General features: G+C 47.2%; 1 protein-coding gene across 1 annotated transcript in view; it reads right to left on the reverse strand.

The window, feature by feature from the left end:
* The window catches only part of SEC10 (exocyst complex component sec10), a 107,592-nt gene that overhangs the window by 40,452 nt on the left and 39,640 nt on the right, over positions 1-27,500 (reverse strand). Inside the window, exons 9-12 of the mRNA XM_086489012.1 lie at positions 17,804-17,972; positions 17,637-17,713; positions 15,910-16,008; positions 15,741-15,831 (exon numbers count right to left, since the gene is read on the reverse strand). Of these exons, the coding sequence (XP_086345138.1) occupies positions 15,741-15,831; positions 15,910-16,008; positions 17,637-17,713; positions 17,804-17,972 (436 nt within the window). The remainder of the gene's footprint in view (positions 1-15,740; positions 15,832-15,909; positions 16,009-17,636; positions 17,714-17,803; positions 17,973-27,500) is intronic.

Genomic DNA, 27,500 nt, shown 5'->3' on the forward strand with positions numbered 1-27,500 from the left:
ATGTTCCAGTTGATTGAGAATGCAAGAGTGGCCAGCGATCTGTCGAAGGGAGATTCCGATGGATTTAATAGCCACAAGAAAGGGTCCCAAGGCAAACAGTTTTCAGCCAAGGGCAATGTTGCAGCAAAGCCTTCTCTGCCTCCCACAAAGAAGCCCTCCATTGAAGAAGCTAACACATCCAAGAAGCAGTCTAAATCTTCTTTGGGACAAGGACAAGGACAAAAAATACATTTTTCTGGTAAAACTTTTGAAGAAAGGAAAGCTCTTAGAGAGGCCAAGAAATGCTACATTTGTGAACAGGAAGGACATTTTGCAAATGAATGCCCACAGAAGAAGTCATAGGATAAGGATGACAAGTCAGACCATAAAGGGAAGAAGCCGATGCCGAGTGCAAGACTTATCCCAGATTTGGTTAAAGACCAGCCAAACATAGATGCCACGGAACTGTGCAGAGCTTGGGGCAAAGTTAGAGACCAGACAGTGCTGGTTTTCTTTGATCCAGGAGCCCGTGAAAATTTAATATCCCCAAAATTGGCATCAAAGTTGGGCATTCGTGCAGAGGAGATGGGTATGACAGGTGAAGCAGGTTTGGCATGCCCAGGTCATTCAAAGCCAGTTACTCTCATTTTGGGGAAGCTTCGTTTGCACATTCAAAGCTATGTGGACGCGGAAGAATTTCATATTATGCCACTTGAGGGTTGTGATGTGTTATTGGGTATCCCATGGTGTTACAAGTTGCATGCTATGGTGGATACGTACAACAAAGAGATTTTTTTTTTTTTCCGAGAAAAAAGATCCTTCTATTAGTTAATGAAAGCTGCCCGTAGGGCTACAACCACCTCTGCAAGAGAGGGCTACAACAAACATGATGGGGAAACTCTCCCAATGAAAGAACAACATATGTACAGGGGATGGAAGGAGGGAAGAGCCACACAGGTGGTTGGTAGTGCCATCTAAGCACACCCTGGACAATGGTATAGAAAGGCCCAGGGCGCCAGAGTCGAAGGAAAGCCTCGCGGTGTTCCCGCATGCGGTCGGAGCTGCCCTGAAGTCCCTCAAGCTGTCCTCTGAGAGTATGGATCAGCTCTAGCCAAAAGTCACGAACAGTCTCTGCTGGCGGCACACAGCGGGCCTCAAAAATGCGAAAACAGCGGGCCCGCCAGATGAACCATAGTGTCAGGCCACTGATGAGCTCCCAACACTGCTCTCTCTCACTGCACCACTCCTGTGGAGTAAGCTCTGTAGCAGGCTGGAGTGTAGGACGCCCCCCCTGTATCACTATCATCCTGCTGGTGGAAGATAGCTCAAACTGAAGTGCCGGGCCCGTGAGAGTGGACCAAGCTGCTGCCCCCCAAGTGTACTGTCTAGTTGTGGAGAGAGTAGGCATCAGCCGAAGAACTCGTAGCCACACCTGTTGGGCCGAGGGACAGTCCCAAAGACAATGACGCTGACTCTCCACCAACTGGTCACAGGCCGCACATGCGACCGAGAGACCACTATGCACAAGCCAACTCCCTACTGTTGTAGCTCTGTGTGCAACCAGCCACTGGAACAAAATGACGCGCCTCGACTGTCTGGAGTCCCACAGCCTTTGCCAAAAGGCTACCAAGAACTCGACTGTGAGGCCCTCCTCCTGCCAATGACGTGCTGTAGCGGGGCGGGCCTCTCTCTGTGCTACAAGTATATGACGTCCAAGCTGAACAGTGTACTGAAAGAAGGGGACTCCTGGGTGGTCTGCAGAAGAGAAGGGGTCCCTCCATAGCCACTCACCAGGATCCCACTGTACTCGTGCGAAAGGACAGCACTCCCAAGCCCATAGCCTCCAGTGTCCAGTCTCAAGAGCTGCTGGATCACGGTCTATGACGCAAGTCCTCCCACAGATGCCCACAACTCGGATCCTCTGAAAACAGCACTCTGCTACCTATGGGGCCTCTACTGCAACTTGTTGTAATCATCCCCCACCCTGAAGCTCGAAGAACAGGGCTGGGACAGCCTCTGAGCAGGCCCTGACTGAAATGAGAACCTCCAGTCGTGTGAAGGCTCCCATCCACCGGGGTGCTACTGGCTCGAGAGGCGTGAGCCACTCAGCTGAAATTGACTCTGAGATGTCCTGACACATGCTCTGCACCCCTCTCATGCCCTGCAGGCGCTGGAAACCCTGTACCTCCTCTGACAAACCTGTGAACTCCAGCCAGTCACCTAGAGAGCGCGCTGGACCTGCTGCCATGGGACCCCAGGAAACATGAGGTCGACTACCAACCAAGTGGCCTCTCTGAGTGCTAACCATGGGGTTCCAGACGAGGGGCGGCCGTAGGCGCTCCTCCGTGCACATCGGCTGTCGCTGCTCCAGGCCACGCCGTAAGAGCTCCCAAGAACGAAGCAGACTCACAGCGAAGCGGTCCTCCAGTCTCCTGCTCAAACCAACTCGGCGCATCTCTGTAAAGATCCATCTAATCGAAGGTTGCCAAGGGCCTCTTGACTGAGGCACCCTGGCACAAAGCCTCTGCAACAAGAACTCCTTCCAGGGCTCCTCACCTAGAAGAAGTCCTCTGACTATGAACTTCCCTAGAAGGGCTCTGCTCTGCTATGCTGGATCAATGATTCCAAGCCCTCCCTGAGAACAAGGAAGCGTGATGACCGACCAAGCCACCTTGGCTCGGGCCATCTAAGTGTCACGTCCTGACCAAAGGAAGTTCCTGATCAGCCTCTATACCTGGCTGATACAAGAACTCGAGAAGATCAAGCAGGAAGTGATGTACCACATAGTCGCCAACAGCACCTCGTTGACAACTACTACTCTAACAGCCAGCGACAGACGTGCTGAGCTCCAATGTAACAGCTTTCTCCTGATGGACAGGAGAAGAGGAGCAATCTGCTGCGCGGGAGACAAGTCCAAACCAACCTGACAACCCAAGTATCGAACTGCAGTCTCTGGGGGAATCCACCTGAAACCCTCTCCTAGCATCCAATCTGGCATAGGAGCACTACCAACCGAGAAAGCCATTGTCTTTCTCCTATTGATCAATGCGCCCGTTGCACAACAGAAGGTCTCCAGAGCCTGCTCACATCTGTGAAGATTGACCTCCTGGCCATCTAAGTACAAGGCTGAGTCATCGGCAAACTCAGCGTCCAGTAGCTCCTCTCCCCGAATAGGGAGCGCTAAGCCCCGAAGACCAACCTGCTGTGACACCAAAAATCTGCTCATCGCCTCCGCATAGAACAGAAAGAGAAAGGGGGCGAGAGGACAGCCCTGTCTAACCGAGCGTGTGAGCATGAAGCGCTCACCTCTCCCCCCTGCAAAAAGCACCTGACTGTGAGCCTGTCTGTACAAAGTTGACACCCCTCTGATCCAAGCATCTGAGAAGCCCATCCTGCGAAGAGTGCTCTCTAGAGAGTCCCAGTCAACTCGGTCGTAGGTCTTCTCAAAATCGAGAAGAAGAATCACAAGGTCCTCACCACGGAGCCGTGCCAAGGCAGAAGCCTCCCAAAAAGTAAAGATGTTGTCAAGGATACTACGTTCCTTGACAAAACCTGTCTAAGTCCCATGTACAAGGCTCTCTAAAAGTGGCTGAATCCTCAAACTCATAACCTTGGCAAGAATTTTGTAGGCTGAGTTGAGGATGGTGATGGGGCGCCACTGTCGAATCTCATCCAAGGAGCCACCCTCCTTGGGAATGAGGTAGATCAGGCCCTCACTCATGCTGTTAGGCATCACTCCTGTGTGCAAAATGTACTGAAAAGCACTACAAAGATCTCGGCCAAGCAGGTCCCAGTACTCCAAGAAAAAGCTGGGAGTCAACCCATCCTCTCCTGGACAGCTACCACGAGGGAGGGCCCTCAGAGCTGTGTGCAGCTCCTCAAGCTGAAGTGGCATCTCTAGCCTTTGGCGCATCTCCTCTGTCACAAGACATGGCATCTGTGCCCAAACCTGCTCCCTGCATGCATCTTGCCGCTCTGACTTAGGCTCAGTGGACAGTAACTCATGGTAAAAGTCAGTAGCGACTGCACGCATATCCTCGGGCTCACAAGCAACTGACCCATCGGGCCTCCTCAACTGACTGACCTTGGCATGCGAGTGCCGAGGCCCCACTGTCTCAAAAAAAGCACCAATCACTCTGTCACCCACCTGAGTCCACTGAGATGCTTGTCGATGGAAGGCAAACTCATGACACCTCTCCTCTGTGCTAGCAAGCTCCTGTCGAGCCTGCTGTAACTGCTCCTCCAACCATGGACTGTGTGGATGCTGCTCCTGCATCCTCTGTAGTGAAGCAATGCCCCGTCTGAGACGCTGCTTCGCCTCTCTCGCTGCAGCCCGGCGAGCCAAAGACTCCTGGAGAAAAAAGTGGCTAAGCTGAGCTAGGCCTGAGGCCACTCTGTCTGCAGGTGAATCCTGTCTGTCCATGCCCTCTGTCCAGAGAGCTTCTACCCTCTCTCTGAGTGCTGAGTCCAACAAGACCCTCTCTGGGATGCGGAGCATTGTGCTCCCACTCCTCTGCCTGTCTGCCACTGTGAGGATCACTGGTGCATTGTCCGAGAAGGAAGTCCCTACCAGGATGCCCACTGAACCCCCCATATGTCACTGAAGTGGTCACTGGTGTAGAAGCGATCTATCCGCGATAGATTCACTCCTCCCACTCTCCGATCCGTTCTAGAGAAGGCAAGACTGTCTGGGGGCCTCACAAAACCAGAGTGCTGCCATGTATCTGAGACCCTCAAAGTCATACAAAACCTCTCCCAAGCTGCCAACTCGACTCCATGCACAGTAGCATGGTTGCCACTAATCCTGTCAGAAGGGTCCTCCAACATGTTGAAGTCCCCTCCTATACACCAATGATAAGCCTGCGGCAAAGACTCAGCAATCTGTGACCAAAACTCTGCACGAGCACTCGCCACATTGGGCGCATAAATGTTCAGGAAGCCACAAGGCCACCCTGAACCTGCATAGTAATCCACTGAGCCCTGCCTGGCACAATAATCCCTCTGCCCACTGCAGTGAGTCCGCAATAGTCATACATACCCCTCCCTGGATGCCTCCAGGTCCAAAAGCAACTGACCACAACGCCGAATGCGGCTCTCACACAGATGGTGCTCCTGAAGCATAAGGAGATCAATCTCTCCTCCCACAAGGCAATGCTGAAGCTCCTGACGCAATCGGCCCCGCTGTCGCTGAAACTGGGGCCCACCTAGTCCCTGCACGTTCCATGAGACGATCCTCATGGGGAGCGAGAGAGAACAGATGCTGCCGCAACAGCAAGACGGGCTATCTTCGAGGCAGGCTTGGATGGGGAGTAATCCGCATCCGAGCGTCCTCTAGATAGGCGTGACTGCAGTGAGTGCCTAGCCCAAGCCCAAGCCCAAGCAGAGCGAGCCGTACGTAACGCAACCTCCTCTGTCCAAGAGTCCTCATGAATGTATACATAGCAAGGCAAACACTGCGTATCAGCAAAGAAGTACACCACAATGTACCTACATCCTGCTGAGTCTGGGGGTGTCACCGCAAACTTGGCCAATGGCCACAAAGTCTGCAGCATTTCTGTAACTCCAAGTTCTCCCATGTGGTGAGAGAACTCTAAGACCTGTGTATACAACCATCCCACCACTGAGTCAAGGGACCACTCTGTCTGGGACTCCTGCTCGAGAGGACCAAAACGGTTCCCCGTGGGAACCCACTGCTGCTGAGTAGGCACCTGAGGGCCACTTTGAGTGCCAGGTTGACGCTGTGGCCCCTGGCGTCGGCGGCCACGGGCCTGCTGCCACCCCTCCTCCGCTGGAGCCCCAGGCTTGGAGGGTGGCTCTGCATCTGTACACTGTGCCGCTGGCTGTGGCTTCGGGCCAGCTCTGGCAGGCTGGGACTGGGGCCGAGGGTGTGGTGCAGGTCGCAGCCTCCTCCGTGGATAGGCCTTCGCTAGATGGCCCATCTGTCGGCAAATGAAGCACTGGTTTGGGAGGCCCGAGTACTCCACACTCTGTCGAAACCAACCCCCACTCACCCGAGGTAAAAGGATAACCTTCGGGAGCGTATGGGTATCTCTGACCAAAACTCGAACTGAGGGAATGCCAGCCGCCTTGGCAGCTACTGATGCTGCTGTGCGAGGTGTCTCCAAGACAGTCCCAATTGCGGAACCGATCCTGGAAAGAAGTGGTAGGTACTCCCTCCGTAAACCTGGAAAGCAGACTAAGATGGAGATGTCTGCCTCCTCTACCAGAACATCCGAAGCTAGGTCAAAACCATGTCGCCACTGTCGAAAGTGGGCACGTGAGGCTTGGATGGCCAGTGGACTCATAGCTATGACCTTGGACGCCATCTCGGAGGACTCAAACTCGATCTGATAGTAACCCCGTCCAAGAATCTGGACATCCAAAATCTTTCCCACCTCTGCGAGAAGGCGGGCCTGGAGAAGGTCTCGCAGCTCTCCTCTGCTACGTCGGGTGCCGAGAATCTTGCAGATGACCGAGGTCGCCTGCAATCGATCTACCTCGGCGGCAAGGCTCGCTTGCTCTGTAGGCGAGAGAGCAAGTCGAATGGTGGGCTCAGCGAGGTCGGGCGAGGGGGCTTCTGGCGAGTCCCTCTATGGCGAAGCTGGAGCCTCCATCTGTGTCTACTGCTGTGGTGTAAGAGAGGACGACGGGAGGGTGCTGCAAAAGGGCGCGCCAACACTGCTCCAAGGAGTTGAAACAAATGCCGAGAGTGCCGAATGTGCAGGGAGTAACCGAGGCGGAGGGCCCAAACTGACGGGCGAACGGGCCGAGTCGGGGGGGGGGGATGATAAAGCGGGCTGGGGCAAGCGGGCCAGGGAGAAAAAGCTGGGGCTGAGGGCGTGCGGCGGCAGCAACAAGGGCTGAGAGCGAGCGGACGGGCTGGGGCAGGGCAACGCGAGGGGGGGCAGCGGGGGCTGAGGGCAGTGGGCAGCATGGGGGGGGGGGGGGGGGGGGGAGGGGGGGCTGGCGATGGCGATGGCGATGGCGCAGCGAGAGCGCACAGCAGCAACGAGCGCGCGCGCGTTTCTAGTTCAACTTCTTGTATCCTTTGCTTCACGTACAACAAAGAGATTACCATTGTACATAGAGGAAAGACTCATGTCCTTCATGTAAAGCTTAAAGGCGAGTCTGTTCCAGTTGTTTCTGCTTCTGCTATTTCATCTGTAATAAAGAATCCTCTTTCTGCATACTTGATCTTTGCAAAAGAAGTACCTAAAGTTGTATCTAATTTGTCTACCTTAGATAAAGAAAGTCAACTTTTTTGAGTGGTTTCAGTGATTGTTTTTCGGACTCTTTGCCAGGGGAGTTACCTCTTGAGAGACCTGAGGATCATACCATAGATCTAGTGCAAGGCTCAGTCCACCGAATAGACCACCGTACAGGGTTAGTGCAGCTCAGCAAAAAGAGATTAAGTCAGGTCAATGAGCTTTTAGAGAAGGGGCTGATTCAGCCCAATTCATCACTCCTAGTGCAGAAGAAGGATGGTTCATGACGGATGTGCATTGACTATCGCACCTTAAATAAAAATACCATCAAGAACGGGTTCCCATACCGACGATAGATGACATTCTTGATTGGCTTGAGAGAGCGTCATTGTTTACAAGGATAGACCTAAAGAGTGGGTACCATCAGATACGCACTAGACCGGAAGATGTCCATAAGACTGCGTTCAAGACAACATTTAGTCTCTATGAGTTTCTTGTCATGCCATTCAGTCTCACAAATGCTCCTGCCACGTTTAGAATGATGGACATAATTTTTAGATCACATAGAAAAACTTCGTGGGTACCTTCTTTGAAGACATGATTGTCTACTCAAAGTCCGAAGAGGAGCATAGGGATCACTCGACCCCAATTTTCAATGAGTTACGTAAGAACAGGCTACTCATTAATGCGAAGAAGAGTGAATTCTTTTTCGAAGAGATTCACTTCCAAAGAATGGGGTACACATGGATCCCGCCAAAGTGGAAGCAATTAGGTCATGGCCAGACTTGAAGTCCGTACATGACATTCGAAGCTTTCTAGGCTTATGTTCCTACTACAGAAGGTTCATTCAAAATTTTACTGCGATTGCTCCTCCACTCCATGCACTGCAAGGAAAAGAAGTTACTTTCAAGTGGACAGCTAAGGAAATTTTAGCCTTCAAACACCTGAAAGAGAAGCTGACTTCAGATCCGGTAAATCATTTTGCCAGATCTTTTGAAACCTTTTGTGGTCCAGTGTGATGCATCTGGCCATAGTCTTGGTGCAGTTCTAATGCAAAATGGCCGAGTAGTCGCATATGAGAGTAGAATTCTTTTGAAGGCCAAAAGGGACTTGCAAGTTTATGAGAAAGAATTGCTGGCAGTAATTCATGCTCTCACTAGCTGGAAACTGTCTGCTAGGGGCTGATTTTGTTGTCCAACAGATCATCAAACCTTGCGATATTTTCTCACACAAACGAAATTGTCTGAGAAACACATGCGATGGGCAAACATCTTGTCAATGTTCCATTTTCAGATTGGCATGTGCAAAGGGAAAAAGAATGTGGTGGACATGTTGTCACGAAAGCCCCAAATTTCAGCAGTGTCAATTCCGTACCATTGTGAACTAGACGAAGTGAAGACACAATATGCTAAAGACTCAAATTTTGCAAAGATCTATGATCAACTTGTTGATGGGCAACATCATGAGCACTATATGCTTAAGAATGACTTTCTCATGATGCATGGAAAGTTATGCGTTACTAAACAATTACGGCCAAAGGTTTTGATGGAACGTCATGCTCCACCTTATGTTGGGCATCGTGGAATTGATGCGACAGTGAAAGGGGTTGAGGCATTCTTCTATTGGCCAGCTTTGCGTCAAGATGTTGACACATTTGTAAGATCATGCTTAGTCTACCAAAAAGTCAAATTTGACAAGCAAAAGCAACCGGGATTGTTGCAGCCATTGCCGATCCCTGATAGGCCATGGAAAAGCATAACGATGGACTTTATCTTTGATCTTCCAAGGACGCAAACAAGCAATGATGGGATTTGGACTATCATTTGTAAGTTCAGTAAGCAGGCCCATTTCATTCCTGTTAGGAAGAAGATAAAGCCACAACACATGGTCAAGATATTCATGAGCAATATCTTTAAGTATCACGGGATGCCTCAGTCAATTGACAGTGACAGGGATCCACGTATGACGAGTCTTTTCTGGAAGGCATTGTTTGAGAATATGGGGACTACGCTAAAGTTCTCTTCTTTGTTTCATCCACAAACTGATGGACAGTCAGAAGAGGCAAATTCTACTTTCCTGGATCTACTCAAATGTTGTGTGTCAGAGCACAAGGTAACTTGGGAACACCATCTCCCATTGGTTGAATATGCTTACAATAACACTGTGCATACGTCAACAGGTAAGGCACCATTTGAGATAGTGGAAGGAGGGAAGAAAGTCCCACCCATTTTGCAGACTAAGGACAAGATATTCGAGGCAGACAAGTATGTGCAAGATATGGATGAAACATACAGGAAGATAAAGATTGCTCTTGAGAAGACTCAGGCTAAGCAAAAGAAAGCTGCTGATCGTCACCGTCGTGAACTTGTATTTTCACTTGGTGATTGGGTGCTTTTGCGCTTTGAAAAGGCCAGGTTAAGGAAAAGGAAAGGCAAGGAATGTACAGATGGAGGAGCACCACCCTGGTAGTCCATGGATGGAGGAGAACATGTAGCATGCTCGACAGGAGCTGATAACCATTGAGGAGCGGTGCCATGAGTTTGCGTTTCATCGTCGGGCATCTCAGTGGACCCAGGTGGGAGACAGAGTTATGGGTAAATTCTTTGAGACTATGGATCCTCGCCATGCGCGCACCGATGTTTGTCAATTGAGGAGGCCTAATGTGTGAGTTACTACAGAGCTCGAAGAAGGGGCAATTGCTACTGACTTTTACCGTGAGTTGCTTTCAGTTGAGCCACAATCAGAGGGTCGGGATGCATGCAGAGAGCAGGTTTTGGCGCAATGCCTTGCCTAGTTACTGAGGAGATGCGTCAGATACTAGAGATGCCCCTCCAGTTGGAGAAACTCCACGAGGCCCTCAGGGCAGGGAGGATGGTTTTCCTTCCAGCTTCTTATGGGAGTACTGGGAGCTGCTTGGTCGTGATCTTTGTAGCAATTACCAACACATTCTGTACACTAGAGAGATGCCAGACAGCATGAGTGAGGGCTTGATATACCCTATCCCCAAGGAGGGAGGCTCCTTGGGGATGAGATTCGGCAATCGAGGCCCATCACCATTATCAACTTAGCCTACAAAATCTTAGCAAAGGCTCTTCGTTTGAGAATTCATCCGCTAATCTAGAGCATTATACATGAGACCCAAATAGGCTTTGTCAAGGAGCACAGCATCCTTGACAACATCTTTACCTTTTGGGAGGCATCTGCCCTCGCACGTCTCCAAGGAGAGGATCTTGTGATACTCCTCCTCGATTTTGAGAAGGCGTATGACAAACTTGACTGGATTTCTTGGTGGGCACTCTGCACATGATGGGGTTTTCAGATACATGGATTAGAGGAGTGTCAACTCTCTACAGATGTGTGCACAGTCAGGTGCTTTTGGCAGGGAGAAGAGGGGAACGTTTCATGCTCATGCGTTCGGTTAGATAAGGCTGCCCTCTTACCCCCTTCCTTTTTCTCTTCTATGCTGAGGTGATGAGCAGATTTTTGACTTCGAGGGAGGTTGGTTTGTGTGGATTAGAGCTGCCTATTATGGGAGACGCGAGCTGCTAGACGTTGCGTTTGCTGACGAGGGCTTCAAGTGGAGCCTCCCAGGGACACCTGTATGCTACTTGGGCTGTCACTTGGGCTGTCAGGTTGGTTTGGATCTGTCTCCAGAGCATCAAACTGCTCCTCTCCTCCTTTCCATTAGAAACAAACTCCTACATTGGAGATCGACACAGCTCGTTTTGGCTGGCAAGGTTGTAGTGGCCAACCAGGTGCTTTTGGCTACTATCCAGTACATCACATCTTGCCACATCTTCTTGAGCTCCTGCATTAGCCAGCCTAAGAGACTGATCACGAACTTTTTGTGGTCAAGGCTCGACAGCGAGTGAGCCCGGGCCGAAGTGTCCTACCCCTCTTAAGACAACAACTCCTAGTTGGATGGGGCTTTTCACACGATTGGAGGTCCTTTTTGCTGTTAGGGCTTGCTCAGAGTTAGGTCCCTGTATGTTTTTGAGGTTTAGACAGAGGGTCGTCTTCACAAAGTCTCAGTAGAGGCACCACAAGTTGTAGAGTGCTGTTTTGAGAGGATCCAAGTTGTGGGCATCTATGGGAGAACTTGTGTCATAGATCCCGACCCGACAGATCTTGAGTTGGGACACTGGCAGCTCGGAGAGCTGCCTTTTGGTACGAGTGCAGTGGGACCCACGAGAGTGGTATTGGCAAGATCCTTTCTCTTAAGCTGGTCACCCAAGAACCCCTTTTTTCCAGTACACAACTCGTTTGGGGCGCAACATACTGACAGCACGAAGAGAGGCTCACCTTGTTGCAGAACTTCACTGGTAAGGGGAGGGTCTCACAACAGAGTTCTGGGAGTGCTTGTGGGACAACAGACAGCCGAGTAGAGGACCGAGGTACCATGTTTCAATGGCTAATTGCACATAGAGCTATTGTAGTTGGGAGTTGGTTGGTACACAACACCTTCTCGACAGCATGTGTCACACGACGGACACCACGTGCCAACGAAAAAGAACAGACTGAACAGACTTTTAGCACTTCAATAACAACCGAACTAAAAGAGAGAGAGCACACGCGACACGGAGTGGCGGAATTCCACCCCAGAGAGTATTGGCCCCAAACCTTGGCGCTCCTTTCGGTATTTTTTTATACTACTTGAACTCAGTACAATGCCGGTACTCGCGCTCCGCACCTTCTCACTAAAGCGTGCCAGAGAATGAGCCCTCTGCACATATTTAAGGCCCTTGACCTATGAAAAGCAGTTTACATGAAAAGCCTTCAAACTCAAAAGCATCAAAGCTCGCGCTAAAATCAGCCAGCGTAAATCACGGAAATCCGTATAGGCTGCCACGTCAACACAGTCAGCGTGAAACACGAAAATTGCCACATCACCAAGTCAACGCAAAATCTGGGCGTCCGTACAGCTTGTTGCCACGTCATCAGCTGAATACGCAAGTCCTTTTGTGTGTGTGGGTCCTGCTTTATTTATTCTCTTTAGGTCACTTGGGCCCCATCAGATAGGGTCCCATAAGTTGGCCGGAACTTCTTTACAAAAAGACACACTCGACGAGGATCTGTAAGTTGGCGAGAACTTCAACTTCTTCTGCTGCTTCTAGGGCTTAGGCCCCTTGGCCGGGATCTGCAAGTTGGCTCCGTTCTTTAGTAGCTTGACACGTTAGCAGTTTGTGACATCCCCCCTTCTTGAAAGAAAGTAATCGTCTGCGATTACAGCATATCTGCAAAACAACTCAAGTTAGCTAAAAAATTTCCGTGGGACATTCCGAGGGACAATCAATTTGCTCTTTTTTTGTTAAGGAGTTGGCTTCTCCTTTCGTCCAGATCGGAACTCTTGATATTCCGGTGTAGTAAAATTAACCATCACACCCAAACCGCACTCATTTTCCACATGTGTCTTGATGCACTAAAATTACATATCCAAGCAATCTCATCCAATTAGAAAAATTCAGTAGTTGGCACATCACAATGCAACACATATGCATGTTACAGACACAACAAACAGCGTCGCTTAGCACTCCCCCGAGACGAACGGTCTGCGGTATGAAGCTACTCAACGACCTCGTCACTCCCCCCGCAAATACCCTAAAAAGGTCCGGGCCATGAGCTCAGAGGACTGTACAACCAAACGCTCCGTAGACCGTAGCCTGCGTCGCTTGGAGGTTCAAGCATACAACCAAACGCTCCCCAGACATCCCGTCTAATTCGTTCCGAGGGTTTCCAACATACAACGAAATGCTTCCCAGAAATCCCGTCTACATCGTTCCAAGATTTTCAAGCATACAACAGAACGCTCCCTAGACATGTCGTTTGCGTCGTTTCGAGGTTCAAACAATACCAAAACAACATTTCTCACTACTCCACCCGGGAGTATCTCACCAATCGTTGAAACGAGTATTAAAACCAGAGTCAAACATTTCAAATCAGCACCAAGACAGGTTCAAAACAGATACCATCCATTTCAAACAAATTCCAAACAGGATCACCAAACAAGTTCAAACAGAACTCAAACTTAAAAAGCAATCTAGACATCAGCCGAGCTCGAAAAGTCGACTGACATTCAATCCTGAAACTTGCACCAAAAATTAGGGTTAGATTCCTTCCATAAGGTCATAGCTGACCACAACATGGTCCATCAACTCTTGAATAGACAGTGTTCCTCTGGCGGCGATGGTAGTCCCAAGACATAGCAATCACACTGGACCTCCAAGGTTATCAGCTCGAGAAGAGACACCTACTGAGAGATGTCGAGAAATGTCAAGTTATATTTGCTAGGGTTTCCATGGCAAGCATTTCAAGACAACCCACTCTGCCGGAAGCTGCACTCCGAAGAAAGATGTCTGAAGGCATATAACTTCGGGCAAAATTTTCTTGAGAGCTTGCCAAGTCCTTGGAGTATGCGGCTTGGTAGCTATAGTCATCAACCTCTGTATGGCATTGCCTATGAGAAAAACAGCAGCTCGAAAAAAATCCTTGATCCTTCTCTTGCAGGTGATCTTTATGGCTTATGCCCTATAAGACATGAGCGATGAAGACGAGAGCGTGCTCGATGCGCAATGAAGTAAGGGTGGGAGTGGCTAATAAGTCGGGGTCGGAGCACGAAGATTCTTCAAATAAAATTCCAATAGACTTTGGAAGCACCGGTTTGCTCTGTCTGCTCTTTTTGTAGGACCGGTATGCTTTCATAAAAGCACACGCATGATGCTTTAATACCACTGTCACGAGACGGGTACCACGTGCCAACAGAAAAGAACAGACTGAACAGACTTTTCGCACTTCAATAACAACTGACTTGAAAGAGAGGGAGCACACGCGACACGCACTGGCGGAATTCCACCCCAGAGAGTATTGGCCCCACACCTTGGCACCCCTTTTGGTATTTCTTTATATTACTTGAACTCAGTACAATGCCAGTACTCGCGCTTTGCACCTTCTCACCAAAGTGTGCCAGAGAATGAGCCTTCAAACTCAAAAGCATCTGGTCCAAAAGCCGGCGCTGAAAACCAGCCAGCATAAATCACGGAAATCTGTACAAGCTGCAACGTCAGCAAGTCAGCGCAAAATCAGGACGTCCGTACAGTCTGCTGCCACGTCATCAGCTGAATACGCAAGTCCTTCTGTGTGTGTGTGTGTGGGTCCTGCTTTATTTATTCTCTTTAGGTCACTTGGGCCCCATCGGACGGGGCCCCATAAGTTGGCAGGAACTTCTTTAGAAATAGACCCACTCGGTGAGGATCTGTAAGTTGGTGAAAACTTCAACTTCTAGGGTTTAGGCCCCTCGGCCGGGATCTGCAAGTTGGCTCCGTCTTCAATGGCTTGACACGTCAGCAGTTTGTGACAGCATGTGCAGCCTCTGGCCATGCATTGGAGACTCAGTCAATTTTTGTGGGACTGCCCCATGGCACAGCAGGTTTGGCTTTGGATTCTTTCGCTCATGCCAGCACTCTCCACAGCCAGCCAATACACTTGGGGTGTTGCAGCCTAGCCCACACTCACGAACCCAACGCATTGATTTGAGATGGGTTCCATCAGCAAGATGATAGTGATTCAGGAGGGTCGGCCTACACTCCAGCCTACATCAGAGCTCATCCCCCAAGACAGGTGCAGTGATAGAGAGTAGTGTTGGCAGCTCATCTGCGCATAGTAACAGGGAATGGCCGTTTTCAGGTCTCCATTCCCCATTCCCATTCCAAGTTCCTGTTCCGAATCCCCGTTCCGTGTTTCAAACGTGAGTACCCGTAACAGGGAATGGCATTTTGTTCCGCGTTCCCTTTCCGGTTTCCCGTTCCTGGTAACTATGCATGATCTGCGGCCTTACGCTTTGGTTCATCTAGCAGGCCCGCGCTTTCGCATTTTCAAGGCTCACCCTGTCCTACCGGCAGAGACTGTTCGTGATATCGAGCTGCAGCTGATCCATACACTCGAGGTCAGTTTGAGAGACTTCAGGGCAGCTCCGACCACATGCGGTTGTAGCCCTTTGGGTAGTGTTCTTAACTAATGGAAGGATCTTTTTCTGGAAAAAAAAAGTCAAGCCTCTGAATCAGCGGGCTCTGTGAAACCTCCTCCATGACCTCTTAATGCCCCGTCCCTGGGAAATCATCTCACTAAGCTCAAGGAGAGAGACACTTGTTTTGCAACAACGGGTGGTTCTTTGGTATGATTAATGCCGCCTCGTAATTTTTTCAGAGTAAAAGTAAACAAAAAGGTTTCACCTGACCACAGCTCAGCCATCAAAAATCCATTCATAGGAGACTTGTTCATTACCCCCAAAAAAAGAGACGTAAGAGGTGCATTCAAAGGCATAATTGCTGCGAATCATACAGAATTGTAAACATCAGCTTGATAAGCTATCCAAAACACCATGAAGGCTCCAGGTGATCCTTCAAATTTGCACAAGTAACACTTCCCTTCTCTAGCTGCATAACCATGTAGTGTCTCTGATAAATCATTGACACAGCAATACCAAGACCCATCATTTCACACAAGATTTTGAAACAAGCGACCTTGAAAACACATTGTAAAGCATAATGCAATTTACATTACCCTCAACATCCAAATCTCCAGTTCCAATAGTGTGCAGCTCCTTGGAAAGCTCCAAAGTTTTCTCATATGCAACAGCTAGAATACGTAAATACTGTTTTGATCCATAAAAAGTGATGAAAATGAGTTGTAAGCCTTTACATTTGAGTTTAACACAGCCAAATAACAATACCTGTAAAAGGCCCCCTTCTTCCATGGAAGGTGGATAAGACAAAGAGGGCTTTGGCAAAATCCGATCTAGTATAGAGCCAACACGCTGCTCCAGCACTCTCTGGAATTCATATTTTAGACATTAGCATGAGAGAAACTCATCTGAGAGAGACACTGTCCTAAGCATGAAGAATGTGCGGGAGCTGGTATAAGTGCCTTTTTCAGCAAATACCATCGTACTAAAGCCCAAAGAGCTGCTACATCAGGTCGCCTTTGACTGAAATACTATCCATTTTCCTTTACCCATAAACTAATATCATAGCAGCCAGCTACTTTGAAGTTTGGCAAACCCAGATTATGATCACTCATACCTTGAGTGAGCCTACCTAGATGAATCCAGGATAAGCCCAGATTCACCTTTAAAGGCAAGTACAAGTTATAGACCATCAGCTCCATCATGCATAGTATTGACTAAATACTACGACATCCCACTAACGTCGTCAATGCCCAATACTGGGTGTAGAACTAGGTACCAATATATGCTCACACACACACACACGAGCATATATCAATACAAAGATCTACGTACACAATTTGTCATTACTCTAGAGATGCAAGGTAGACTCAGCCATAATTAAGCCTAGCACTAAAAGAAGCATTAAGTAGGAAAATTTATCACAAAAATGAGGTAGTTGACGGGGCATACGCATCACAAAAGACAGAAAGAATTAGTACATTATCAACTTGGGACAAAAACTTCCCAATGGGAAGTCTGCATGTGCACTATACGACTAAAAAATATGCCTAGATGAATCCACGATAAGCCCAGATTCACCCTTAAAGCAAAGTGTGAGGTATAGACCCATGGTACTCACCCACAAGACATTATAACCATCAGGTCCATCATGCATGGTATTGACTAAATACTACAACATCTCCACTAACGTCGTCAATGCCCATTAGTGGGTGTAGAACTAGGTACCAATATATGCTCCCACACCACAAACACACACACACACACACAAACACACAAGCATACATCAATAGAAAGATCTGCGAACTGAGTTTCTGTCATAAATCTAGAGATGCAGGGGGGGGCAGACTCAGCCATAATGAAGCCTAGCACTAGAAGAAGCATTAAATAGGAAAATTAACACAAAAATGAGGTAGTTAATAGGGAAAATGCACCACAAAAGAAAGAAGAAATAGCACAATATCAGCTGGTCATAACTTGGATGAAAACTTCACAATGTGAAGTCTGCATGTCCGCTATATGACTAAACATATACCTAGATGAATCCAGGATATACCTAGAGCCTTTATTACCTACAAAGCTGACATTTAATTGCAACGCAAAGAATGTCACTGGCATAGTCAGGACTACGGAGGTTACTGAAAAAGGAGGCTGTTCACACGGAGAAGCCAAAATATAACCCCATAAACATAGTGCACAACATATAATAGTACACATAAATGCAAACTTACAACTTTTACCACGTTCCTTTCATGTGAACAGGGCCATGATGCAAGCAGCCCCTGTAATGATACTGTTCCTGATTGCATAGGTTAAATGCTTCATTCATATTGATTTTCTATGTACGTGCGGTCATGGAACAAAATATTGCTGGCTAACCTCTTCAATTTTCAAAGTTAATTATTTAACACCTAAGTGCTTCAAAAAAAACCCAGGAAGGTTCCACACTTCACACATTCATTTCACAATGGTAGGCGAGTAGCAAATTATGTAACCTGAACAAGAAGAGACATGGCTGCATCTGGGTTGGGAAAAACGGCTGAGATGACCACTGCCTCCTTTCTCACAGTTTCTGGCGGCATTTTGTGAGACATACGAAAAAGATTAGTGGAGAACATTGACCGAGTGCCCTAGTAAGTCAAAATCTAAAACAAGGACTTACCGATGATTTCCTTGTAAACAGAAGACAATCTTCGTTCCAGATTTGTAGCACTAAGCTGGGTGCCCTCTTCACCAAGAACCTTCCTAACATCAGCATTCATGACCTCCACTTCAAGGAACATTGGCCGTGAGCCTACATAACGTATCATGGCATTGACTCCCTTGTCAAACTGTACAAATAAGATAGAAAACAACCAGCAAGAGGGAAGTTAAAGGCAACAAAGGATCATAATGCATAACAAGGACAGATCAACAAACAACTGACTACTACAGAATCAAACTTATAAACTATCAAGATTCCCACTTTGTAGTTTTGTTGCTCCCTGACAATGCCGGAAGGGAACTCATAACCAGCCAAGGTCCAGAACTCTTATCTGAAAGCAAGTGGTGAGGAAACCATACTAAGCCGAAACTCCCAAAAACTCCATTTTTCTCGTTTCTCCATTTCTGTTTTCTGTTCCCGTTTCCAGTCCCCTTACTCCCTATAGTTACAAGGAACTCCCCAAAACTCCATTTTTTGCCGTTTCTATTTCGGTTTCAATTTCCATTCTTATCCGCAGCTTCCCATAAGTATGGAAGGAACAGTCCAACCTCTTTTTACTTCCAAATTTTTCACCTAAGGGGAAAGTTTGAAGATTGTGGCTAGTCATATGGCTCAACTTCTCTCGACTTGGTTGCATGCCATACAATCTTCTCTTGTAACACAGAATTCACAGAAAACTACTTTGTTGTAATAACACTGGAAAGACTTTGAAACTCCACAGTCAGAGAGAGAACTTGATTGGAAAGTCTACTCTTTTGCTTCTCTCAATGATTTGTGCCGCACAACAATTACCTTCCTTTACAATAATTGAGGAAACTTGCAACGTTCCAACTCTCCATTATCCTAAGACCAAGAACTTTGAAATTATGAAGATGAATATTTTATCAAGTTCAAAGAACTTTCCCGCTATGCTTGCGTAGCAGACGAAATCTGAAGACTTCAAACATAACGACGATTAGGTTGAGTTGTATTCAAGATACTTTTGGGCTTGAATGAGCTTTGTACATGGAATTTATTACATGGTATGGCCCAAGGCATTCCTGTCTATCATTCTATGAGGAAGATGTGCACTAAGTGGCTCCCAAGACTTTGGATGGTCAATAGGGTTGGTGCTTTCTGATGAGATCCAATGTCCTATATGTATTGGAATGTGCATATATGTTACCTTTCTTGTCTTTAATCTTTTGATTTTCACTTTATACTCGCAAAAATCAAGGATGATTGCTTTGAATCAAAGAGCAGTATGCAATTTGCTTAGATTTAGGGTTTTTGCATCTAGGTCACACATTCTCTCTCTAGAAACGTGGTCCATGTCAAACTCCGAGGACAATCAAAATCCTCAAATGTCGTGTATTGACGCTTGATGTAACAGGCTTGGACACCCAAGCGAGAAATCAATAATAACACGCAAACAAAACCGCAACAACTGAACTTGACGCGAGAGAGAGAGAGAGAGAGAGAGAGAGAGAGAGAGAGAGAGAGAGAGAGAGAGTCTACATGAAGCAGCGGAGTTTCGCTTCCAGATGCACTGGCTCAAAGACTGGCACCCCTTTCGGTATTTTTCATGATTGATGATCACAAAAGTACAACAGGTGCTCCTCTCTTGTGTTGCCATAGCTAATGTCCAAGAGAGAGCCCCTAAGGTTCACTTATAAAAGAATCCAAGGAGTTTTAGGCCTTTTATCCGGCTTGTCCACTTCAATGGGCCCATCCCCCCTTATAAGGGTTATGCCACGTCATCACATTTGTGACAACCCCCTCTTGAAAGAACAATAATCATCCTCAATCCCCCTTATTAGGGTTATGCCACATCATCACATTTATGACATAGCCCGCTCTTGAAAGAAGAGTAATCGCCCTCAATTACACCTACAAACAGAGAAAGGAAGAAACTAGCTCGGTAGACACTAACTCCATGTACCCGTGCACCAGACTGCACACATTCGGTACATGCACAAAGACTACACTCATTGAACAATCACACCACATTCACTGCATTATCCCCGTTGCAATCTTAGATATGAATCAGACCATTGTAACTTATTTAGCAATCACATCCAGACCGTGCTTATCTTTTCACGGATGTCTTAATGTACCAAATCTCGTTACTATCTGTTACAAGCTTGGACCTCCAAGCAAGAAATCAATAGAAACACACAAATAGAAACTGCAAAATCACTGAACTTGACTAGAGAGAGAGAGAAGGAGAGTCCACACAGCATGGCGAGGTTCCGAGCCTAGACACATTGGCCTCAAAGATTGGTGTCCCTTCTTTATTATTATGCTTGCAAAGTACAACTCCCGAGTGTCCAACTCTCTCCGAGACTCTGCCACACTCGCCCCAAAGACAAGCGTCCCTTCTTTATTATTATGTTTGCAAAGTACAACTCCCGAGTGTCCAATTCTCTCCGAGACTCTGCGTCTAGATGCTCTGCGGAATGGTGGCCCAAAGGGCACTTATAAACTTACAAAGGATCTTATAAACTAGCTCCAAAAGCATCAAATCTAAAAGCACGTGATCCCAAAAGCATCTACTCTCAAAAGCTTGTGCGAAGATTTGTTGAAATCTGCTAGCGCAAAATGCGAAAATCCATACAACAGTGCCATGTGGCATGTCAGCGCGATTTGAGGAAATCAGCTCCAGAGTCCAAGCTTTTGACTTTTGGGTTTTAGGCCCCTCGGCCAGTGCTCTATAAGTTAGGTAGGGTTAGGTTTATTTAAAAACCCTAACCTCTTCAGTTTAGGCCCCTCGACCACACTTTCTGGGTTCAGTTCCTCTTGTCCACCCGGCCATTTCTTTCTAGTTGGGCACGCCACGTCATCACTTTGTGACACTGAACATTCACAGGCCCGTCAGGTGAAACAAAAAAAATGTTGGGGTCATTTTATCTTTTTGACACGTACTGTGACAGGACGGCACCATGTGCCAACGGAAAAGAACAGACTGAACAGAATTTTTATGCTTCAAAACAAGTGAGCTGAGAGAGAGTGACACTTTTCAATATTTCTTTATATTGCTTCAACATAGTACAATGCCGGCAACACTGCTCTACATCTCCATGCGGAAGCATGCTAGAGAGTGAGCCCTTAGCACATATTTAAAGACCCTTGGCCTACCATAAGCAATTTACATGAAAAGCATCTGGTCCCAAAAGCTAGCACCAAAGGCTGCCAACCGAAATCACAAAAATCTGTACAACTGCCACATCAACAGGTCAGCGCAGAATGCGAACGTCCATACAACTGCCACGTCATCAGTTTTCTACATAAGTTCATTTGTGTGTGTGTGTGTGTGTGTGTGTGTGTGTGTGTGCTTGCTATATTTTTTAGCCCCATCGGACGGGGTCCCATGGATTGTAGGGGGTTAGGATTTTAATCCTAACCCTACTTTAATAATTGGCCACTCGACGAGACTTTGTAAGTTGGTGAGTCCTTTTGCTGCTTCTACTTCTGTTAGGGTTTAGGCCCCTCTGCCACGATCTGCAGGTTGGTTGGGGTTAGGACTAGGGTGCCTAGCCAACCTGCAGATCTTGGCAGGTTGCCTAGCCCTCTCGACGAGGCTTTGTAAGTTGGTGAGTCCTTTTGTTGCTTCTACTTTTGTTAGGGTTTAGGCCCCTCTGCCAGGATCTACAAGTTGGCTGGGGTTAGGAATAGGGTGCCCAGCCCTCTAAGTCTTTGGTGGTTTCACAAATCAACAATTAGTAACATCCCCCCTTCTTGAAAGAACATTAATCGTCCGCGGTTACATATCTGCAAAACAACTCAAGTTAGCTCAAAACTATACAAGGGTCATTCGGTTTTCTATATCGGAGCTCTTGATATTCCGGCGTAGCATCACAGCCAAACCGTGCTTATCTGTTAGCTGGTGTCTTGATGCACTAAGTTACACACCCAGGCAATCTCACTCAAGTGGCACATCACAATGCAACACAGATGCTTATATATGCATCTTACAAGACACAACAAACGCCGCCATTGAGCACTCCTCCCACATAGACGATCTTAGGTATGAAGCTACTATACGACTACCTCCTCACTCCCCATGCAAATCACCTAAAATAGTTCGAGCCATGAGCTAAGAGTACTGAAACAACCAAATGCTCCCCATACCACAACCAACGTCACTTGGAGGTTCCCAACATACAACTAAACACTCACCAGACACCCTGTCTGCATCGTTTAGAGGTTTCCAGCATACAAATAAACGCTCCCCAGACACCGTTGTTCAGAGATTTACAACAAACATAAACACTCCTCCCAAGAAAGCCTGAGATGGAATACCCTAATTTCAATAAATAGAAATTATTAAAAAAATAAGAAAATAGTCTATTTAGCTACATCCCTCTGGCTTCTAAATAATTGTCCTCAACTGTAGTGCTTGTACATATCCTTCCAGAATCTCGGGATAAGATGTTGATTCCTACTCAGTTATCCCTTGAGCATCCAAAGTGTAATCTTCCCAGACTTAAGTGTCCGGTCCCGATGATGCATGGTTTGCTCCGGTTGGAGTATCTCTTCTGTAGTTAGAGTGTAGGTCCTCTGCAAAGATTGCTGACTCCATCATCCTTCTCAAGGGTATTATGAGGATACACCTTCACGCTCTTCCGAAGCTGACTCCATCATCCCTCTCAAGGGTATTATGAGGATACACCTTCACGCTCTTCCGAAGCTGTGGTTGGAGGCCGGCTTCGAACTTTTGCATCTTTTCCTCGTCGGAAATCTTCAGAAAAGGAGTAACTTTCAGAAGAACCAACCAATACTTGTCATTATAAGCCGTGACTTTTTCATGTTCTTTCTGGGCGAGCCAATCCCATTCCTTCCCGATGTCCTCTCGAAGTTAGGCGGAAGGAATTGTTCATAAAATTCAGATTTGAACTAAGTCCATGTTCTGGCTTCTGCACCTTCCATAATCTTGGCTAACCACCAGTTGCTTGCCGTCTCCTTGATATACATCCCAACATGATGCAACTTGAATTTTTCAGTAAAGTTTCCGTTGGCAAAAGCAACTTCAAATTGTTTGATAAAAGACAGTGCCTTCGAGATGTCTCTCCGTACTGTGTAGCTGTCAAACTTGACATCCTTGTCACTGGATTTGAAAACCTGCATCTTGCGGTGACGCTTGCAGTTATCCTTCTTTAACTTGGGCTTCTCTTTAGTATTATGTAGGGATGTAGTAGTAGTTCTCTTCTTTGAAGAAGGTTAAGATACTATATGAGAAGTAGTATTAGTAGTAGTATAATTAGGAGAATATGATAGAGACATCCTTGCTTTCATTTAGCAGAGAGCATTTAGGTGTCTCCTGAGTCCTCTCCTACAGCAACATCGGATTTCGTCCTCGGATGCTCTTTTTTCTCAGCCTCTCACTTGCAACGGCTGGATCTCGCCTTCCCTTTTGTGTAGTGGAGTCAGTGGACTTTGACTAAGTATCGGTATTCAAAGATCGACTCCGAGGGTTTCATTGACAATAGAGGAGACTCTACAACGGATCGTCATCAGATCCAGCCATTGGACATGTCAGGTGCTGTGGAAGGGTTAAAGATTTAGCTCAGATCTAGTACTTTGCACAAACACAAGGTCACTTTACTTAACTTGAAAGAAACGGAACTGAACACAATGAGAGAGAGAGAGAGAGAGAGAGAGAGAGAGAGAGAGAGAGCACTGCATGTCGGATCCCAACCACCCTCAAGGGCCCCCTTGCTCTATTGCCAGTGCAAGTACTTGCTTTAGATTACTTGCACAAATTGCTACAATGCTGAAATGCTGATGCTGATGAATAGCAAAAACGCTAGTAGATGATGCTGATCTGAAAACGCTAGGGTTCATTCTCGTACTACGGGTGCCGATGCTGGGGATATTCCTGAATGCTGAAAACACTGATTTGCAGGGCTGAATAATGATGGCGATGAGGCTGAAAACGATGATGGATTCTGACTGAGAAAGCCAGAGGAATGCGGGGTGCTACCTGAAAACGCTGATCTGGGTACTTGATACTGGGTACTAGGTAGTACTCATCTTCTAATGCTCCAAATGGGGACCAAGGGGTTGCTTATATAGGTTTTTTTGCCATTTTCCCTACCTACTTTTTAAAAATGTCATGTCAAAAGTCACTTATTGATAAATGTCTTAAGTGACTGTTCATATGCCTATATGCTAGATAATTGTACTGTGCAAGTGAGTGTATGCAACTATGACCTGCTTGATCATGCACGTCCTTCTAGAGGCTCACAAAATTGTCAGGCTAGATCCTAAGCTATACTGCAGTAGCTTGTCCATGTGACCGAAGTGCAATGTGCACGTGACAGGACATCTCTCTACACGGGTTCTACGAACAGTTCAACGATGGCAGCCACGATATGGTGATTGCTTTCAAGCTATATGCAACCTTTCAACAGCTGCACACAAAAAGATCTACCCTGTTTGTACCTCCGCAATGATCTAGTGCGCAGAGTGGACGAGCGTGCTGATTTTCGCTGGACAGCAGCATTTTCAGCCCCTCGCAGCCATGTTTTTTGGGTGGACAGCAGGCTGAAAGCTTGCCACTTTGCCTCTTCTACAGTTGCCCACTGATAGGGCAGCATCTGTTGGTGGTCCATAGGGTCTATCAATGACTTGCAGCTTGCAATAGCCTTGACATCGACTTGATCATTTCTTTGGGCATGAGATCTACGGGGGACCTTTCATTCCAGTCCAACATCAACGGTTGCGACTCCAAAGGTACGACTTGTGGTTTGATCGGAAGATTCCATTAGGAGTGGATTTACGAGAGATATGGCTGTGTTATGGGCATATGGGAGCATCTACTTCCTAGAGAAGACACCACCATCCGCTGATGGACAGAGACTTACCATTGATGATTGGACCTTTGTACAATAGGTACATTGCCTAAGAGGAGCACTCTCTCGACCTTGATCCACAGACTGGAGTGGAACTTCAATTGTTTGGACTTCCTTGGGGTTTTTAATAGTGAGGTGTGGGGGATCATACAAGCTTCGACTACATCCGAACCACCCAGAGCTCTGTCCGCTTGGTTCGCATTGTAGTTGCTCCCCTCCTCTCTTGATAATTTGGATTCGTACCTTCACATTTGTATACACGCAACCTCGGTAACCATCTCACGAGGGATCATAAACGTTTCGACTGCATCCGAGACGCCCAAAGATTGGCTTGGTTGGCAATACCCAATTGCTCTCATTCTCTCTTGATCATTCGGATTCTTACCTTCAAAGTTGTGTACACTCAACCTCGATAGCCTTACACCATATACATCCCTTGACCTCGACAAATGTGATCTCTCAACTCGATTGGAGGATAGTCCCTCTGACCAGTGGTCTCATGGCATTGTCGGCATGGATCATGCTTTGGTTGACACAAGAGGATTGGAGGCAAGAGATACAAGCACGTCTGGGCATGTCTCTTTTCATAGGATGACTACGATGCAAACACCTTGGTCAAGCAATCCCTCTTCTCAAAGGACGACCACACTGGACACTACTTAGTCTTGCTTGGAAGACACTCTACCTACAGACAGGACACCATCCGATGGTGGTCCGTGCCCTCTAACGGTGAGTATTGCAACACACGAGAGAGAGACTGCATTGCAGACTCCTTAATTTGACCTTCCTAGGGTTTTTGTAAATCAGTTGCCTAGCCATCATGGGTTGCAGCTCCTTCCTCTTTTTCTTCAAAGTGAACAACCATCTTCATGAGCATGATTGGACATGTGCAAACCATTTAACACTCCTTTATGACTGTTGAGTCTTTGACATGAGTTGTTTCTACACAGTTTAGGACTTCTTTCTCTGCAATAGAGATGTAGAGAGATTAGATACACAGAGGAGAAAAACACGGTATAGCAAAAAGTCAAAGCAGAAACAGACCACCCAGACTTTGACAAGGAGGCCAAAAACTCCACCAAAGAATCTCCAAAATCGGACTCCAAATCTCTAAGGCACACACCACATCCCACCAAAATAAGCATCACCACCGCATGGAGAGCATGGAGACTCTCCACCAAAAATCCGGGAGAGAGCGCCTCTAGACATCTCAACAAGGCTATGACGTTCTTCAACCAACAGACAAGAAGCCGAAGACGACGTAGCACCCACCCAAGCCCTCCATACCTTCAAGCCACTCACCTGCAGCTCTCACATGAAGAATCCAACAAACAAAGAAATAAAACAACAAAACAAGCAGCAAACAAACAAAACATGCAAGCACACACACGCACACACCTCATGCACAAACAAACACACAGACACACGGTGTCAGGGGATATGTGTTCAAAACGTGACCCGGGCAGGCGCCGGGCCTCTGGCTGTGAGAGGTGTGAAAGAGAGAGAACAAGAGACACTGACAGCTCTGGCAATCGCCGTAATCATCAATTAATTGATTAATGCTTTGAGTACAACTTAATCCTTAGCCAAGGCAGGCTGTTAAGCACCGTCACTTGGATCATCTGGATAACTACAAGTTTAAGCTCTCGTTTTACAGCATTAAACAGGCCGTTAACGACACCGATGCTTAATAAGATAATTTATCAAACTTTAGCTGATGACAGTGATGAAAATTTCCTCCTGTCACTTTATCTGCTTCATCTAAATTCAAGATTTTGCAAACTTCATTTAAGTTCACTGTGTCGATCATCATGCATCAATTATTGCCAACTGTTCTGCAACTTCCTGCTTTGTGTGCTTTGCACTGCCTTAATTGCCAAAATAATCTTCAACCTTCTTATCTGATAGTTTTTCTTTGATTGCAGTCATGGTTTAAACGTCCTTGGTGCTTTCTCTTTCCCAGTTCAAGAGAGAGGAAGATTGTTTTATCTCCTAGATCAAGAGAGAGAGATCTCCCTTTGCTTTGCTTCTCTGACACTTTCTGGCCTTGCTTCGCCTTACTTCTCAAGCACGAGAGAGAAGAGATTGCCTTTCTTCTTTGCTTCTCCAACTTCGCCTCACATTTTCCTCTCTTTTTGCATGCCGATGACGACGTCTCAGTTTGCTTCCCTTTACTTGCCGAGCTCCGGTATCTGCTCTTGCCAAGCACCCTTCTCTTTGTTGAGCTTGGTCGAGGTCGATGACAAGAGAGAGAAAACCTTCGCTTGCTTTGCTTCTCCTTCTTGAGAGAGAGAGAGTCTTTGCTTTGTGCTTTTCTTCACCTCCTTCCTCCGAGCTTTGCTAGCCGAAGACGAGAGAGAGAGAGAGAGAGAGAGAGAGAGAGAGAGAGAGAGAGAGAGAGAGAGAGAGAGCTTCTCCCTTTGCTCCTAACTGAGGACGAGAGAGAGAGAGAGCTTCTTCCTTTACTCCTAACTGAGGACGTGAGAGAGAGCGGGCCCTTTGCCCTTCGAAGCCCTTGCTTCCTCTTGCTCCTCCTGAAACCGGCCCGTAGGGCGGTAGGCGTTGGCTTTCACCCGAAAATCTTTACTTAAACACACACACAGAGCACTTTGCAAAGGAGACCTGTAACGAGAATTAACACTTCATCACACACACGGCTCGGAAGCTAGAATGCTCCGAGCAGACGCCGACAACCTGTAGGCCCCAAAATTGGCGCCCCTTTCGGTATTTCTTTATTCTTTAGGAGGGTAAATTACAAGGTAAGGTCCTGGGAATCCTTCACGTGTATCCACCTAGATACCATTTGATTTGGCCAAATTTCG

Source organism: Adiantum capillus-veneris, chromosome 18, assembly GCF_014529385.1.
Source record: "Adiantum capillus-veneris isolate H3 chromosome 18, ASM1452938v2, whole genome shotgun sequence".
Lineage (NCBI taxonomy): Eukaryota > Viridiplantae > Streptophyta > Polypodiopsida > Polypodiales > Pteridaceae > Adiantum > Adiantum capillus-veneris.